At 36.3% G+C, this 20,109-nt stretch overlaps 1 protein-coding gene across 3 annotated transcripts in view; it reads left to right on the top strand.

The window, feature by feature from the left end:
• Positions 1-20,109, top strand: part of LOC131432982 (relaxin receptor 2-like) — a 229,806-nt gene that overhangs the window by 200,545 nt on the left and 9,152 nt on the right. For all 3 annotated transcript variants that reach the window (XM_058599676.1, XM_058599677.1, XM_058599675.1), the window contains one exon: positions 19,971-20,031. In XM_058599676.1, the coding sequence (XP_058455659.1) occupies positions 19,971-20,031 (61 nt within the window). The remainder of the gene's footprint in view (positions 1-19,970; positions 20,032-20,109) is intronic.

The following is a 20,109-nucleotide window of genomic DNA, read 5'->3' as shown; positions in this document are numbered from 1 at the left end:
CAACTCGTCATACTGAAAATGACTCAACAATGAACCTCCTGTCGGGTTTGTTGAACGGAAAAAATGGCGCGCGGTTGAATTGTTTGTTTCCAAATTGGCAAACGAAAGTTCAGTGTTGGCCTCCCTTTGAACGATATATTAGACATTCATCGGACAAACGGCTCAACGTATTAAACCAACGCTGGACTTCCGTTGGACTTTTTTTTCTTAAAGGGTTAAGTTAAGTTCAACTGCACGATAAAAACTAACTAACAAAAAGTGCAATGTTTTCCAACAGTTGAAATCATTCGCGAAGTGGTTCAGAGGATTTTCCTATTTTATCATTTCGAAGCTGTAATCCATTTCGCGCATGATTTTAACTTTTTGTTGAAGCTTTAAATTTCGAATGTTATTTTTAACCAAGTAGGTAAAATTAAAGAAAACTACAGCCCAATTCAAAATGGCAGATGGAAAGTTATCAGGGTTTATTCTACACTAAAAATAAAATTTAAGTAAATGGTATAGAAAAACTTCAAGAAAAACTATGCCAACTGAATTTTGAAGAATAACGACGAACATTTCCGTTTCGAGTAATGCAATGTTATGTGTGACGTAACCGAAAAATTCCAGTGTTTTTCAATGAAACAAGCTATTATGAAAGGTTATTTGATAAGCTGGCCGAGGATATAATCCTACAAATGTTATTATTATTGATGTGGAACACATCTTTATTTTTTATATAGGGGTGCAAATCAGAAACTCAAGGAAAAATACACGTGGAAATGTGGTCAGGTTTCAAACACTTACAGCTCAGTCTATTTTGTATCAATTATTAATATTATTTCATCATTTGATTGGAAATATTTGAAAGTTTCGATTTGAATGTATCTAGCCACGTATTTTCAATTATAAATGATTGAAACTTTGATTAGTAGCGAGCAGTGTCCTATTTTGTCTGCTAAAAATCTCCAACATATCGGATTTCCCTGCCATAGACGACGGTTTTGAAGGAGTAAGCGATATAACAAAGGGAACGCATCGCTCTGATTGGTCAATCGATGCAAAAGCGAAGCTGTTGGAAGCACGCGAATCTATAAATTGGAGCGAAATTATAGCTAACGTTTCAGTCCTACGCGTAGCATGCTAGATGTAGGTTGTTGCTAGACAGCAATACAAAAAGTGCCATAAAACTATATGAAGTTTTAAATGGTATGCTCCGATATTGTGTCATGCAAGCTCGGATGAAATTCCATTCGTGCAATTGCGGATTTAAAAGTGTGACGATTGATTGAACTGTTTGATTGTAGATTATTAGAAATTTTGGGTGTCTTGTTCCACATCAATGGCTCGAACAACCCCATGGGGCTGATCCTTGTAGTTTTATTAATATTTGTTTATTTATACTCTGTTACGGTCTTTCATCGGGTTACTACAAATATTTCAATGAGACAACAAGAAGGTATTATCACACCACTAGGTGGATTAAAATGGGCTTTTTTGCCTTAACTTTTCTCGAAGATGGCTGATTCTCAAAAACTAAGATTTGTTTCGATATGACTTCCGGTTACGGAGCTATGAGGTAAGATAAATGGTCTTTACAAAACTTCTGAATCTCACCTAAATCTGACTTCCCGGTCCGGAGATATAGGATGATAAGTGTAAAAATTCCAATTTCAAAGTACTTACTCACTTTTCTCAGAGATGGCGTGATCGATTTTTACAAACTTAGATTTAAATGAAAGATCTTATGGTTCTATATAGAACTTCTGAATTTCATCTGGACCCAACATTCGGTTTCAGGAGTATAGAAAAAGTGTGTTTAAAATTTTATGTCATCATTTAAAGGGGCGTTCCAAAAATTGTTAAAAAGTTTCTAAATCGACATCAAAACTACTCCCATCGGTGGTCATTATCAGTAGACGGACAAACAAAGCGATTTTGGTTATTTTTTCAAAAATCGAAGAAAATTATTATGCAGAATATCACAGTATATAATGGTATAATTGATATGAGAAAGACATCATTACATCACAAGTTGGATTAGAACAGGTTTTTTTTTCATTCACTCTCTCCATTGTTGTCAAACCATGAGGAGCCAAACCTCCACCTATTGGCTCAAAATTATAAACGATATCAAACTAACTAGAGATTATCCTCTTATAATCTCTAGTTAGTTTGATATCGTTAAAAACCGAAAAAAGTAAAAATTACTGACTGACCAGAAGTCATAAATAAAAAAGTAAAAAGTAAAAATTTTATGGGATTTCATCACACACAGCGATGAATGGAGCGTTGTCCGTGCGCCGCTTGCACCCTGGGACGCATAGCCATACGCTACAACTCCAGGCACTCAAGCAATAGTTTCGGACAAATCTTCCATTCCGGTGTTATAACTAACTGTATAGAGATGAGAAAATATCAACACAATGAAACACATTGTGTGAGAAACCGTCGTGGGCAGAATGTGACAACTTCTCGTAACTTTACTTTTGCCGGTTCGGACAGTAAATGGCAAACGACCTTTGCCTTTACTTTCTGACATATCAGAGACTCGGATGACTCGTATCGCTAAGATGCCTAAGTTCGACTCCTCTGGTAGAAGGTAAAAGTTTAGATGCGAGAAGCCTTCTGCTTACTTAAATGACCCTTGTAACGTCTCACTTTTCCGCACTTTATTCTTCACATCCTTGCTCTTCCTTGAGTACTATGGCTCTATGATTTCATATTCTTTCTCCTCTTATAATCTCTAGTTAGTTTGATATCGTTATAAAACCGAAAAACCTGTTTTAATCCACCTAGTGGTGTAATTATGCCTTTCTCATGTACATATAATATTGTGGTATTCTATTCAAAATTTGTCTCTTCGATTTTTGAAAGAAACCAAGAGATTTTTGTGCATAAAATACAGAATAAAACAGTGCTTTTATTGCGTAAGCCATCCTTAAGAAAACGAAGTGGGTTCACTATTATATGCACTTCCGGCACCGGAACCCGAGAACCGGTATTATCAAAGTCGGTTCGTACGGCAACCAACTAACATGACACACAAACTCTACTAGTACGCAGTCTAAATTACGATTTAAATGTTTGTTGCACCCGAAAATATTTCAAGTGACGGTGTACAATTGAACACACATTCAGGAATTCCATATGGGACCACGAGACCTTTCATTTGAATCTAAGTTTGTGAAAATCGGTCAAACCATCGCTGAGAAAAGTGAGTGAGATTCATTTTGGTATATATGAAAACTATTTCTGGTACTTCCGGAACCGGATACCGGAAACCAGGATAGCCGGAATCGGTTTGTTTAGTTGCCTACTGATAATGACTATCGATTTGTGTAGTTTTGAGATCAGTTTAGAAAAATTTTCACGTTTTTTTGTTTCGCCGGTTTAAGTGACGGTGTACAATATTGAACACACTTTACCCTATAATTCCGGAACCGGAAGTCGGATCGGGATGAAATTCAGGAATTCCGTATGGGACCGAAAGAGCTTTCATTTGAATCTAAGTTTGTGGAAATCGGTTCAGTCATCTCCGAGAAAACCTAGTGAGATTATTTGACACATACACACACACACACACACACACACACACACACACACACACACACACACACACACACACACAAACACAGACATTGCTCAGCTCGATGGACTGAGTCGAATGGTATATGACACTTGGCCCTCCGGGCCAATTTTCACTGGTCGGTTTTCCAAGTGATTGCATAACCTTTCTATATGAGAAAGGCAAATCGTAAAAATTACTGACTGACCAGAAGTCATAAAAAAAATTATAAAGTTTTGAGTTTCCGTACACGATCTGTAGTAGGGATACCGGATTGAATAATTAGTCGTTTGTCAAATTCTAACCAAATGTTAAAATAATTCGCAAAAAAGTTTACAGCTCAAGTTGGTGGCTCGGTTCGAATAGCTGGAAACTATTGTTGATTATATCATGAATAACATAACCCGATATAATATGTTCGCTTCATAAGCACAAACATGGAAATCTTTGGAGAAAATGGTAAATTTTTACCAAATTTACATTCGGTAAATTAACTAATTATTTATTCTATTTTTACAAACTTTTTAAGTGCAATAAAGATTGATAGTTCTTTTTACTTATTCGTTCAGACACACATTTGTCGCTTTGGAAATAAGTTTTCTTTAACATTCAGTAAGAAAAAACATGGATTTAATAGTAATTGAAGAATCGATAACGATTTTTATAGAAGGGAACATATTTCCTTTGAGCGTTAAGGGGTTAAATGAACCTTTGTTTTCCCGAGCCAATCACAGCTTACCATAATGATGTCATCCTCGACCGTTTTGGACAGAACGAACTAAATTTACTCAAGTCATGAGTTCTCTCGCATTTATTCAAACATTAGAGAAAGCGTTGAGTTTTCAAACGTTTGAGTGAAAAAATGACTTCTAGGAGTTCAGTGCGTTTTCATTCTCGGAATATCCTGATTGAATTTAAGAATGCAAGAATACATCGTTTATCATTGCCGTTTCTTGATCCGGTTTTTGAAACAATCAATCATCAATCATAAATGTGTTCAATAGAAATTTTGTGGTTTTAAATATGTTATTATTTACTCAATTTTTACAAACCGGTCAAAATGTGAGTTTGAATCACTTTTTTGCGCTTCTCTTTTAAATGAAAAAATAATGACTTTAACTGGGGATTCCATATATATAAACATAAACGAAAAAGAATTTCTTTATTTCGATTGCAAGGAACTCAAATTTGGAGTGAAACTCACTCAAATTATGAAAAAAAAAATATTTTGAGTAAAAAGTACTCAAATTTTGACAATTTCGTCCTTTAACTCAAAAATGAATAGATAGCTGGTAACTCAAGTTTACAGTACGGACACTTTTTATGAATTTGAGTGGTGTGTCATTCAATTTTGAGTTATGTTCATTGATTTTGATTGATTTTTCGGACCTTATTCGAAGCGCTTGTATTTCAGTGATTTGTTGATGGATTTGCTATCGATGGGAAGCATTACTTCAATATTGTACGCTTAAAAATGGATTGATTTGTCGACGTGGTCGTGTTCACATTGGAATCTCAATTTACCAGCGAAACGGTGGCTTGCAAATGGATTCAGTTCAAAGCTGTAATTTGAAGATAATCATAGATACTTCTTTTGTATTCAATGTGGCTAAAACGAGACCCTGTCAGCTTGGAGCGAAATCAATCTTCAGTTCAGCAACGCCATCGCACGGCATCACATTCAACATATCACGTCAATTGTATGGGTGCGAGGTATTGCTATTTTGGCGCGCACGAATTTGACATTTCTCTCTCCTACTTCTATGTACGAGATTCGATGCGGACTCGCCTGATGGCGCCATGCTCGCGAAAAAGGATGTTGCCAAAGATTTGTTCGGGAAATGTGAGAGCTGGATATCTTGTTAATATGATGTCTTTGCTAAAACTTTTTATTTATCTTTGATAGTGTGGACTTTCCTTAACTTTATTTTTTGCTAGTATTATAATTAAATTTCGAGAAAAATATATACATCATCTATCAGGTCCGTGCGCAGGAATCATTCAAGGAGGGGGTGGTCAAGAGAGGGTTCAAGGGAAGGAGGGGGGGGGGTGTTCAAAATGTGCGGAAAGCGCAAAATTTTGAAAGCAAAGTAAAGTTATTTGCTATTTTATATAACAAGTACTCTATTGTTCTATTCTTCCGAACACAAGTAGGTTTACTATTTTTTAAAATCAAATGATATTTTTGATAACAATAACTAAATCATGTGAATAAAGACTGTCCCAGAAAGTATGGACGCACTTTGATTTCGCTGTAAATAATTCACAAGTGTTAGATATTCAAATTTTACTCGATTTACTGATAATATTAGACTACAACAACAGAATATTATTCTCAACATTTGCTACTTAGCCATTGTAGACTAGCTGGCGCACCTTCTTGCGAACGTTCCTCATTAAATTCCGTACAGACTTCTTGGCGACAAGTTTTGACACTTTTTTCCAATCTTTTTCGAACTGTTTAAGAGTTTCGGCTGCCGAGACATGTTTCCTAAGATGTGCATTCGTTAATGCCCAAAATTCCTCAATTGGTCGAAGTTGTGGGCAATTTAGTGGATTCATGTCTTTTGGGACGAAAGTGACATTTTTGGTAGTATACCATTCTACCGTTGATTTCGAGTAGTGGCAAGAAGCAAGATCTGGCCAGAAGACAACAGGATCCTTGTGGCTTCGAATCATGGGTAGAAGTCGTTTTTTGTAAACATTCCTTGATGTATATTTTGCTGTTCATTGAAGCTGTGGTGATGAAGGGTTTCGAAATCTTACCGCATCTACAAACTGCTTGCCAGACCATAGCTTTCTTACCAAATTTTTCGACTTCAATCGATGTCTCGGACTGGTTTAATACTTGCCCTTCTCGCATCGTATAATATTGTGGTCCCGGCAAATATTTGTAATCGAGTTTCACGTAGGTTTCGTCGTCCATGATTATGCATGCTCGATGCTTCTTGTTTCGGACTACGATTTGGTTGTTTCTGCTTTTTATAGGTTCGAAGATTCAAACGTTCTTTAGCACGAAGAACATTTGACTTCGAAGTGCCCACTTTTTTGGCCACATCCCGAACTGAAACCTCCTTCTTTTGCTCGAACGCCTTCAGTATACTTTTATCCCACTGACTGTTAGCAGGACCTTTTTTTCAACCCGTTTTCGGTTTATCCTCAAAGGTGTTATCCTCACCGAACTTCCTGATTGCATTTCGCGTGGCTTTTTAGCTTACTGCTTCCATTTTTGCTATCTTTCTCAGTGACAGCCCGCGTTCTGTGCACCATTTGTATACAATTTTTCGATGTTGTTCTGCTGAAAGTCTACGCATTTCGAAACAAACTAATGAAAACGAATAAACAACTGCACAAGTGGTTAGAGAAGAGTGTAAACAACAGGACGCAGCCATAAAAATTGACAGATTCTGAACCATTGCGAAATGGCAGCGGTTTTTGGTTGCGTCCATACTTTCTGGGACAGTGTTTAATAAGGGTCGATCCAAAGGGACTCCTGTGTTTGATTGAAAATATTGATCATGTGGAAATTTTTGTTGCCATGTTCCACATTAATAGTTCGAACAACCCCATGGTGCTGATCCTTGTTGTTTTCGGTATGGCGTGAATACGTCTTACTTTAATATGGAGCGCCATTTAAAAATTTAACCTGTACAAGAATGGGTAGAACTCAATCGTGAAACTCTCTTGTTATTTTTAACTCAACAACATATTTTTTTCTTCATGCTATCGGAAATATGATCAGTAATTTATGATTAAATTTTACGTAGTATGAAATAACCTTGAATAACTCAAAATTATAATTTTCTAAAATGTTCGGTATCAATGAGTATAAAAGAGAAAAATTAATGTCACTTGTTTGTCTTTCACTGACATTGAATTCTCGTGTTACCAACTTGGTAACTAATGAGAACGGTTGTAGATATTCAGACGTGCTAAGATATCTATTAGTTTTATTTGTATTCACATCATTCAGTTATGTCTCTGACATTACCCACCCACTTTTTTACCTTAGTTAAATAAACTGTTCATCCTCCCTTCGTATTAAAAATAAAAGTCTCACTTTCTTCGCATGTGGATGTCGAGGAAGACACGCTCTACGATTTCAATCGGTGTGACTTCCATGAATTAAATGCGGAAATTTCAATTATAAATTGGGTTGATATACTGACGCATGGAACATTAGATAAAGCAGTTGAAAAGTTTTACCGTAAGCTAGATTCTATTTTTCAACATCTCGTTCCTCGGAAACGACATATACGTCACTTAAATCACAAACGACCTTGGTGGAACAGTGAGCTTCGCAACCTTCGGAACCGCCTAAGGAAGGCTCGGAAACGGTTTTTTTTCGGACAAAATGTGAAAATGATAAATTGCTCGTGCGAGATTTGGAACGTCAGTTCGATTCTTTCAATGCATCGTGTTTTCGGATTTACCTTATGATAAAAAAAGAACCGGAATTTTCATTTTAAAATTCCCGCGCTTGTTCAATCAGTAAACTTTTATCCTCCCAGCGTTGGCGACACTTTTATACATATTCTGTCCAATTTTGACGCATATCGTACGATTAGTTTTTGTTTGGCGTCTATACCAAGAAGTTGAAAAATTTTCGTGTGGCGATTTTTATAATAGATGAAAATTTAGAACAACGTGCGTGCATCAAATTTTGTGTTGCAAATGGATTTAAGTGTTCCGAAACGTTGAAAATGTTAGAAAAGGCCTTTGGTGAATCGTGTCTAAGAAAAACACAGATCCCTGGCTGCCCAACAACATCTGTTACTGAAGAAAACATTGAATCGGCGAAGCAAATCGTGTTGCAAAATCGTTCTGTACCGATTAGAGAGATTGCTGTGTTGTTGGGCATCTCTTATGGATCAGCCGAACACATTTTAACTGATGTTTTGGGTTTGAAACGCGTCGCTTCTCGGCTGGTGCCAAAAAAGCTGAATTTCATTCAAAAACAGCGTCGTGTTGATGTGGCCAAAGAGATGATTTCCAACGCAGATAGTGACGTCGAAACCGCACAACAATCGACCGAATGGCGCTTCGAAGGTGAGCCGTTGTTCTAAATTTTCATCCATTATAAAAATCGTCACACGAAAATTTTTCAACTTCTTTGTATAGACGCCAAACAAAAACTAATCGCACGATTGGACAAGCGCGGGAATTTTAAAATGAAAATTCCGGTTCTTTTTTGATCATAAGATATATATCTCGACTGGAAAGTAACTTCAAATTTGTTCCAAAACAATTTTGGTTTTATCTTCGGAATAAAACGTCTTCTCGTGGAATTCCCGAAAATGTTTTCTACGGAAAACGCTCGTCTTCAGCAGCTTTGGATTCAGCAAACCTATTCGCGTCTTTCTTTCAAAGTGTGCTAAGTAATAACTCACCACCTTTGTCAGAATCGTACCTGAATAGCCTACCGTTCTATAATCTGAACTTACCAGCTCTTGTGTTCACGGCAAGTGAAGTGTATACTAATCTGCCACGTGTCAATGGATCAAAAGGACCAGGATCGGATGGATTGCCACCTTCATTTATAAAAGAATGCTCTTCTGTCTTAGCTTTGCCAGCTTCACTGCTTTTCAATCGTTCCTTAGCTGAGAGTTATTTTCCGGCGAAGTGGAAAGAAGCTTCAATCGTTCCGATTCATAAAACTGGCAACGTTCATGACGTCGATAACTACAGAGGCAGTTCCATTCTGAGTTGCTTACCAAAAGTTTTCGAACGCATGCTGTTGGAGTATCTCTATCCCGCAGTAAAGCACATTATCAACACTCAGAAAACGATCAACAACGGCTAATATGATGAGCTACGTTTCTATACTGATTGACAAACTCGAAAAACGACAACAAGTTGATGCGTTGTACGTTGATTTCTCGAAAGCTTTCGATTGTGTACCCCATCTGCTCGCAATAGAAAAATTGAGGCGTGGTGGTTTCCCCGACTGGCTGACAGATTGGATTTTTTCGTATCTCACAAATCGCATAGCCTCAGTTCGTGTAGGATCTATTCTTTCTGATCCTTTCAACATTATATCAGGTGTTCCACAAGGAAGCCATCTAGGTCCACTACTCTTTGTACTGTTCGTGCATGACCTATGTAGAGAATTATCGTCGCCAAAAGTAATGTATGCAGACGATCTCAAAGTGTATCGCATCATTACTAGCCTTGTGGATTGCTGTGCCTTACAAATGGACGTTGACAAAGTTATTGACTGATGTAGCAGAAACGGTATGAGTATAAACATAAAAAAATGCAGTGCAATTACTTTCTCACGATCGCAATCTCCGATCGTATTTGAATACTCTATTATGACTGTTCCAGTTCAACGCGTTTCTGCTGTTAAAGATTTGGGCATCGTCCTTGATCGTAAGCTTCGTTTCACCGAACAATTATCTCTAGTTACGGCAAAGGCTTTTTGGGCAGTTTTGGGACTTATCAAACGCAACACCAGAAATTTTGATGATGTGTATTGCCTAAAAACAGTTTACGTCGCTTTAGTACGCAGTATTTTGGAATACGGAGTAATAATCTGGGCACCCTACCACAACGTTCACATCGATCGAATCGAACGAGTTCAAAACCGTTTCATTCGATCTTCCTACACTACAAAACAGACGAATTTTTCTTCAGCGACTGTTTGTCTTCGACTTGCTTTCAAATAACATCGACTGCCCAGCGCTTTCGAAAAGATTGCATTTTAATATTCCTGGAAGATCATTGTCTTTCTTCGACGATCACTCCATCGCACACAGTACGATCAAAACAATCCTATGGATGTTTGTTGTCATCGCTTCAATAGTGTTTATCATTAATTTGATTTTACAATGAACAAAGACGCATTTAAAATTAAAATATTTATGTTAGGTTAATGATAGTACACGGAAAGACCGAAATCAGCATTATGGCGAAAAAATTAGTTGATTTTCTGATTTTAGTTAGTTATTTTTTGAGACAACTAAAAAAATTTTACTTTGGCTAATTTAGATTTTTTATTTCTGATTCCCTTAATAATAATAAAATATTTATTGAAATGGCTATTTTTTTAGTTGAATTCATCAATTCAACGTGCTGTCATTTCTTAGCTAAGGCACACTTCATTTCCATTCAACTAATTTTTTAGTTGAATTAGAGAAATTAAACGTTGTTTTCAACCAACAGAAATGGCTGAATTGGCTTCTGCAATTTGCAGCTATGTGGCGCACTGTCACCGAAAAAAACGTTAACACCGTAATGACTACTAGCCACTAGATGGCACACTACTACCGAAAAATATTTCAGTCGCGGTAGTCTTTTCTATATTGGCAGGTATAAATACGATGTTGTATTGGAGAAAAACTACAAGGATCAGTCCCATGGGGTTGTTCGAGCCATTGATGTGGAACAAGGCAACCAAAATTTCTAATGATCTACATTTTCAATTAATCGTCACACTTTTGAATCCGCAAATGCACGAGAGTCTGCTTAGTCTTTATTATGAACCAACACCGAACACGCGAACCCAAAATATAGACTACCTATATTTGTCGTGATTTGTATTTGTTTTTTAGCCGAGGAAATTACATCAATAGCCCAAATGTATGCGATTATATGTTTATACATGCTTTCTATACAGATATCGATATTTAAGTTTCTTTTCGCCAAGCTTGTGTTCAAGTTTTGTATGCAAGTAGTTATTTTTATAGCGTTTCTCTACCAGGCATTACTACCATTCTGCGATTTCGGTTGAAGCGATAAACTTTTTCTCATTATCAATCGTGTTCATCTAATATAAATTAGAAATTAATCTTAGACACTCAAAATTTATCCAGGGGTAGTTGTCAATTTCTCAGGCGAAACGACATAACATGGAATTTCATCCGAGCCTGCATGACACAAGATCAAGGCATAGCAATTAAAGCTTCAAATCGTTTTATGGCACTTTCTGTCTTGCTATCTAGCAACAACCTACCTCTAGCAAGCTACGTGTAGGACTGAAACGTTAGCTATAATTTTGCTTATATTTATAGCTTCGCGTGCTTCCAACAGCTTCGCTTTTGCATCGATTGACCAATCAGAGCGCTGCTTTCCCATTGATATATCGCTTACTCCTTCAAAACCGTCGACTATGGCAGGGAAATCCGGTATTCCGGAGACTTTTTGCAGCCAAAATAGGACACTGCTAGCTATTAATCGACATTTCAATGATATACAGTTAAAAATACATGGCTATGAACATTCAAATCAATACGTAGAAATATTTCAAATCAAATGGTGGCATAATATTAATAATTTATATAAAATTGACTGAGCTGTAATTGTTCAAAACCTGACCACATTTCTACGTGTATTTTTCTTGAGTTTCTAGTTTGCACCGCTATAGAGAAAACAAAAATGTGTTCCACATTAAAAGACATAAGCGAAACGTTAAATTCTTTTTGAAAATTTTTCTTCTAAATCGCTGCTTTCTTCATTCGACTTCGCGAAATCGACTCTCTCACTGAAAACTTTGAGCACTCGAAAAACAAAAACCGTATACAAGTAATACATCGGACGGCGTAGCCCGGAATGTTAGAAGATACAAAAAACATCATTTGACATATACAATTAGAGTGCAACATTCGAAACTCACTTCACTGTTCCGCACAAAAACATTATTTCGCACAATCGCTTCAAATGTCCACAAATTCTAAATAAATACACTTTCCACTAAGAGTTTACGTCATTTTTACAAATCGAATCAGAAATTTATATATGGATATATCGTAACACATACGAAAAACATCAAAACAATTTGCAAGCAGTTTCAACAAGACTGTCCTTTTTAGCTTTTTAATGGATTGTTTTGCTTTGACACTTCTCATGGGTTTTTGGCTAATAAATCTATTAATTAAACAAATTTCATTTTTGTGATCTTTGTGCTGTCCTTCAGTAGTGACGGTGATAGATAAATAGAAACAAATTTTCTGATTTTAATAACAAATTAGTTGTCAATGAGAATTTCGTGTTGGATTAAAATATTGCTGGTTTTTGTCTAGGATATTCGCCAACTAAACAAATTCTCTAAAAGTAAGAGTTTTTTCCAGCAAAGTAAATTCTCAATTTTAACTAATTTCAAAGTTATTTTGGAAATTTTGTTGTTAAAATCAAAAACAGTAATACGAATTAGGCACAGAGCTAATTTCGGTCGTTCCGTGGTTGTATAATAATAGTCTATGCGATAATTTTATTTTAATCGAAGACAAATTTAAATTTAAATAAATAAACTGTTAATTTGAACATTTAGTAGGCATGGTAGGGATGGAATCTGGGATATGTATTGGTAAACAATATGATCTTATTAGTAAGCACGGTGCATGAAACGATATACTGTCAAAATTCGTAAAGCTCAAGACAGCCAGCTGTCAGAAGATCTGCCACATCATCCACACGATTAATAAGCATATTATTGATAATATATTGACCAATTGAATCATTATAAAAATGGAAAAAAATGAACGTATTGTGCGATAAAAATCTGTAATCCGCTTTCAAACCAATATTCTGATATGTGTTCATCAGGGCAGCCGGCTACCGAGAAAAAAATCATTGATTATTTCTTGTAATAGTTTGGAATGTGGTGAGATGATCAATTATATAAAGTACTAGCTGACCCGTCGAACTTCGTCTCGCCCAAAATTATTTTTTGTTATTTATATTTTCGGACGGCAGAGTGGTAAAACGTCTAATGTCGTTGACGTTTCTCTCCATTATGTGACTGACTACTTGGTCTACAATTAACGGTTGTAACGAATTCAGAGACGACATATTATTTTCCACACAAATTGGTTATCTTCGAATGCATTAAACATAGATAGCAGATCTCTTTCCAACAAATGGCGTCGACATATTAGAATAAGAGTGGTCCTGAGATGATTAAAATTTAATGGCAAATCCTTGGAGATTATCGGAAGGATTTTTTTGAGATTGTTTGTCCAAAAAAGGCTCCTTCGCTAATCTGATCATTCTACATATTCATGTTTGATGAATGTTCATAGCATTGCCATTACAGGTTCAATCTTTGAATCCAAAATTTAGCGATAAATTGTACATTCAATAGTTAAAACGATAATTTTATCCATGTAGTGTCCTTTAAGTTGTACATGAACACTGAAGCCGTCAAATAATCATAGTCATATCATTAGTTGAGTCACCACATCGTTTTGCTGAGTACTCCGTCTAAAATTAGGGAATAAGTTAAAATCTGATAATCAATATCATACAAAATTGAAGGAAAAATGTTCAATATTTCTGTTATAGCGAAGCGAAAATGTGAAAAAAATATACCAGTTGTCGTCCTTTTTTTTTTAGCTAATATGTATTTGTTCAAGTAATCCAAAGTTCGGAAAGAGGGAATGATTTGTCTTAGGCTACTTTCAAAGTAAATGAATAGTATCCTAAGCCACCCGTTTTCAAGTCATAATTCACCGTTCAAAATCAATCAAACGCAACTGAACGAACTATAGCTCGGTGCAGCTGAAAAAAATAGCTCAAAACTTGTTCTGTACCTTCAAGTTGCCAGAAACTCCTCGTCTACTTTGAAGCAACAAAAAAGTGATTATTTTCATATATTGTGAAACTTTTGATTTGTGAAACATTTGATTGCTTGGGGAAACTCCGCTATAATTTTAATTTGATCGTTAATTTTACTAATTTGAAAATACTTCACAAAAATAAGCAACTTAAAATCAAATATTTACGCCAATCATCATCTACCGATTGGCATTTAATTGCCATTTATTATGTGCGCCTATCTACATAATTCGTAAGATAAATGCTAGGAACATCTCTTTGTTTGTCCTCATTGTTTCAACAGCGGAGTCGTATCATTGATTTTTTTTTGTAATTTCATTTGTTTAACTCACGCCCACGATGACCAATATTATTCATCTAACTGATTACATGGCACACATTGCATCTAGTAAACGAAATCAGAACTTTTGCTCCTGCTTACGGTACGGCTTGAATAGTATATCGACATAGCTAGATCAGTAATATGCATTCCATTATTTTGATACCCAATTAAGCACGTGGCTCGAAATAACAAATCATATACATCAAGTATGCCTGTTAATTCTCCACACGAAACATCTCGTTGCGCGCCAAACAATTTTTTCAACGATCTAGTATTCTTTTCTTCGACGACCAAACACTTATGCAACTCGTTGCACGACAAACATCAATCGTAGATCTAGCAATCATTTACGACTTTTTCAACGGAAAATTCCATTGTCCATACAAAACAATTTTATGGATTTTTCCCACTTTTCCGGCAAATTTTCCTAATTTTTTTGATGTACGAACCCGGTGGGAGTGGAAACTAATCAAACAAAAAAAGATTCACGTTGATCCATCCATCCGTTCTTAAGTGATGCGATTACAAAGAATGATCTCTGCATTTTTATATAGGGTAAGGGCTCCCTATTTCGTCTCATTTGTCAGGACATCGCCTTCTAACCCCGATTTAGCCACTAAAATCACTGTAACTATTTCATATTACTGCTTCATTCGCCTTGCTCCACCTTGAGAATTGATTCACATTTCTTGAAAATTCAACTAATATTTATAAAACAGCTAAAAACACTAATGATGTTTTCACTACTCTGCTCCTAATATCATCTCAATGGATTTTTATCCATCCTATCGTTGATCTTTTATTCATCCTATAAATTGGCAATGGCGACAGCAATCAAAACAAAATATTCCACTATTACACTCTCACCCGCATACGCATGGCTGCCAGATGGCTGACTAAACTCTGCCAGCTATGAAAAATATGGCTGGGCAGACATTCTGGTGACCGACTGCCTCACCGCTGCCAGATATACAACTCAAACGATACAACCGTACCCATCAGGATTTTTCCACATTATTATTATTGGTAAAAAATTTACTCGTTGAATTGTCTAATTAATGGGGCAATGACCCTACGGAGATCTAAAGAACTATCTTTTAACATCATTTTATTAGTGAAAACAGATGGAACAGATAAAGACTTTCTATGCAAAGTAATACATATTTTCTATGAAAATACCTGGCATCTCTGTGCACAGCCGATGAAACACACACACTTCACAGCGTTATGTTGGCGTATAGCGGAATGAAACCAGTGCTACTAGATTTGCCACAATGGTTATTTCATTAGTATTTAACACGTTCTTTCTGGTAATATTCGAAGCTGAAACAGTTTTATTGAAATATTAATATCAATAATATAATTAAACTAATGTCACGGATACCAAAAACATACTTTTTGATGATAATTTGAAGAAGATAAACAATTTTTGTTTTGTAACATTATGAGATAACTTGGCAACTTTGCGAAACCAAATGAGATGAAAACAAAGCGCAATCAAGTGAACGAAGTGAAAAACTTTCATCTCATATTTTTGAAGACTTTTATTGCCTGTCGGGTAATTTTTGAAGTTTTAAATCGTTAACTAAACAAGTGGCAAATGAACGTAACTAATTATGAAGTCATCCAGCATTCAATGGTAGTGTAATTGTGCGAAATAGTGATCATGTTTTGAGACGAATCGATTAGTAGATATTCAGAAACATGACGAACTGTAAATCTTGAGACGAAAATGTGTCCTAAATTGAAAAGTGAGTTTATTTTATATGAAAAAAAAATGATCACCGAAGAATTTAAAACCATTTCTTTCAATCGGAAAGTGTGACAATAGCTTTTCAAATCATTTTAAAACATTTCACAGTTTGCTTCCGGGAGGTTGTAAAATATTATTCATGTTCAAAGTTATGAGGTGAAGAGATGAGATGGAAATAGGAGCTCAGATGAAATAGGGAGCCGTTGCCCTATATAGATTCATTTTTTACTTATTCAACATATCACAAAAGCAGTTAGACAGCTCAATGTACAAGATTAATAATGTAATTTTAAAGGATTTTCGTGAGAGAAGATTTCTATCTTTTAATTTGGTTCGAAATATCAAAATATTCTGGAATTAGAAAAAGTAAAACTCCCGCAGACTTTTCACGACATGGAAGCATGAATCCAGTGGTTCTATTACTGGCTAATTTTTTTTTGCCGCCGGACTCCAAACGTCCTCTCGGCTGATCCTATCCGGAAAAAAAGATAATAATATCAATCTCCTAGTACACCCCAGTTCCGGGTTACAGTAACTGGTATGCACAATAAAATAGTTAACACCTAAATGAGTTATTCTTTAATTAAACTCAAATGCACCGTATTGGCAACGGAAGTAACGCATGGGTTGAGCTTATTGCCTTTCACCCAGCCTACATTAGTTTGGTCTTCAACCCCGAACATATCGAGTTACCGAGCTCTATTTAAGTAGAGAGTAGTAAAAATGTATTTGAAATAAAAATTCGGTCAACATATTTCTTCAATATGAACGTTTACATCCATCAGTATCCAATAAATATAGTATCTACCCGTTTCAATATAGTCCGGTTACAACCTCTAACAAATTCCGTTAATCCCCTAGCCCGAGACGTTCTGCCCGTTCGTTGGAGCTTTTCCGTTGGTAAACTTTCAATCCTTTTAGCAAAACTTCTCAACCAACACCAATCCCGTAAATGAACAATATCCGTCCGACATCTTAATGCCGGTGCAGCGCACACCTTCCATCCGGAAATCGCATATTTCACTCGAAGGATAACCGGCAAACCTGAAGTAGAACTCATTAGCCAGTGCCGGACGGATAAGAAAAAAAACATTGTTCCATTAGACGCTTTTCTTCACCTTGTTACGACCGTTGTGAAAAGCTGGAACAATGAATAAATATAAAAGTTAAGCAAACTTGTTTCATTCTTTACGGCGATCCGTTCCGTTTCGGTGGTGTTTTCCGGGTATTCGTCGATGCAAATTTTCTTTGTTGGAAATAATTATTATAGTGCTGAAGCAGATACTTTGCTGCAATTGACAACTGAAGTCGGGTAAAAGTTTTTCCAACAATATTCAAATACTTGTCACCGGCGTGAAATCTTTATTAGTTGAAGTTTTGTTGTCTTACTTTGGTTGATATCTGTGTGTATAAGCAGAGTGACAACATCTCATCCGTAATGTTGGCAACACCAACATAAATATTATCGGAAATGTTGGCAATTCCTCAAGCTTTGAATTGGATTCGACAGGTTGTTTGTTCTTTCAGAATGACACTGACAGAAAAATTAACCTCAAACTACTTAAAATACGAAAAAATCACTGCTTTGTTACCAACGAACTATAATTATTTGCGTTCGTATAGTTTTCACAGAAACATATAAAATTTCCGAAGAAGAAGAAAACGACTCAGGAGAACTAGTTCTTTCGGTAGAACCATCGAGTTCCTAACGGACCTTTGAAATGAAACTGTTTTGCCCATCTCTAATCTGAGCGCAGTTTCTTTAATGCTGAACTATAAACATTTTCATACGGCAAGGTATTTGAAAAATATTCTTCAACTGAATATCATTGTATATAGTTTTACTTAAAAGATCAATTTCAGATATGAAATACCGCAATGTATAAAGCAAGACGAATAAATGGTTTAATATAATAATAAATTGATGAACTCATAAAGACTGTCCCAGAAAAAATGGACGCAACCAAAAACCGCTGCCATTTCGCAATGGTTCAGAATCTGTCATTTTTTTCGGCTGCGTCCTGTTGTTTACACTCTTCTCTAACCACTTGTGCAGTTGTTTATTCGTTGTCATTAGTTTGTTTCGAAATGCGTGGACTTTCAGCAGAACAACGTCCAAAAATTGTGTGCAAATGGTGCACAGAACGCGGACTGTCACTGAGAAAGATAGTAAAAATGGAAGGAGTAAGTGAAAAAGCCGTGCGCAATGCAATCAGGAAGTTCGGTGAGGATAAACCGAAAACGGGTTGAAAAAAAGGTCCTGCTAACCCTCAGTGGGATAAAAGTATACTGAAGGCGTTCGAGCAAAAGAAGGAGGTTTCAGTTCGGGATGTGGCCAAAAAAGTGGGCACTTCAAAGTCAAATGATCTTCGTGCTAAAGAACGTTTGAATCTTCGAACCTATAAGAAGCAGGAACAACCAAAACGTAGTCCGAAACAAGAAGCATCGAGCATGCATAATCATGGACGACGAAACCTACGTGAAACTCGATTACAATTCTTTGCCGGGACCACAATATTATACGGTGCGAGAAGGGCAAGTATTAAACCAGTGCGTGACATCGATTGAAGTCGAAAAATTTGGTAAGAAAGCTATGGTCTAGCAAGCAATTTGTAGCTGCGGTAAGATTTCGAAATCCTTCATCACCACTGCTTCAATGAACAGCGAAATATACATCAAGGAATGTTTACAAAAACGACTTCTACCCATGATTCGAAGCCACAAGGATCCTGTTGTCTTCTGGTCAGGTCTTGCTTCATGCCACTACTCGAAATCAACGGTAGAATGGTATACTACGTCCCAAAAGACATGAATCCACCAAACAACTTCGACCAATTGAGGAATTTTGAGCATTAACGAAGGCACATCTTATGAAACCATTCAACAATTCGAAAAAGATTGGAAAAAAGGGTCAAAACTTGTCGCCAAGAAGTCTGTACGGAATTTAATGAGGAACGTTCGCAAGAAGGAGCGCAAGCTAGTCTACAATGGCTAAGTAGCAAATGTTGAGAATAATATTCTGTTGTTGTAGTCTAATGTTATCAGTAAATCGAATAAAATTTGAATATCTAACACTTGTGAATTATTTACAGCGAAATCGAAGCGCGTCCATACTTTCTGGGACAGTCTTTACTTGTTTACGGGATATTAACTGAACGATCCCATTCGTTTTATCCATTCAATTCTATAAGGTCGTAGTTTTTTTTTCTTTTCATTAAATTCCCTTAGTTTGTAGTGAGTCACATTAAAAGTTCATTTTACTGCTAAAGAACTTTCAAGGAACAATTATAAAGAGTGTGTCGATCATCATTGCGTCATCGATCCATTTTAAAATTAACTATTTTTATGAAAAAAAATCTCAAACCGGAAGTCATTATTTTGGATTTGAAAAAAAATCAATCAAACATTCGACATCAACTCCCACTTGTCAAACACGTTTCAAAAATATCCAACAGAAGAAAATGAGTGTGAAACCAACTCATGATTCCCAACTCTCTCTCTTTTTGTTCTCCCCACAAACCCGGTTTGACGGTTTGGCTTCCGTCCAACTCGAAACGAAAGTAAACTGAAATACTCCGGCCACAATGAACCAAGTGTACGTTTTTACTTCCACTCAATGAAAAACCCATTAATTTTTCCACCCGTCACCGCGGGTTAGGCGGCGACTGCAAAGTAGACCGTAGAGTTGCTGGAGTTGAATGATTTTGTTTGCCAATTTTGTAATAGAATCATTTTTATTGCTCTTTTATTTCTACTCTTTCTGTTTCATGATCCTCGGCACCGGTACCTGACAGGAACAGCCTCGCTCAGTTCACGTCCAACAACGGCGGAAGTAAACGGTTGCTACAGCGACGGGTGAGTGTTTGTTTGTTCGTTTGTTTGCTTGATATGCGAAGTGACTGACGGACGGTTCGGGTGTCAGCTTCGATGATG

Source organism: Malaya genurostris, chromosome 2 (genome assembly GCF_030247185.1).
Source record: "Malaya genurostris strain Urasoe2022 chromosome 2, Malgen_1.1, whole genome shotgun sequence".
NCBI lineage: Eukaryota > Metazoa > Arthropoda > Insecta > Diptera > Culicidae > Malaya > Malaya genurostris.
The sequence above is the reverse complement of the archived record's forward strand: the minus strand, read 5'-3'. Positions and strand labels throughout refer to the sequence as shown.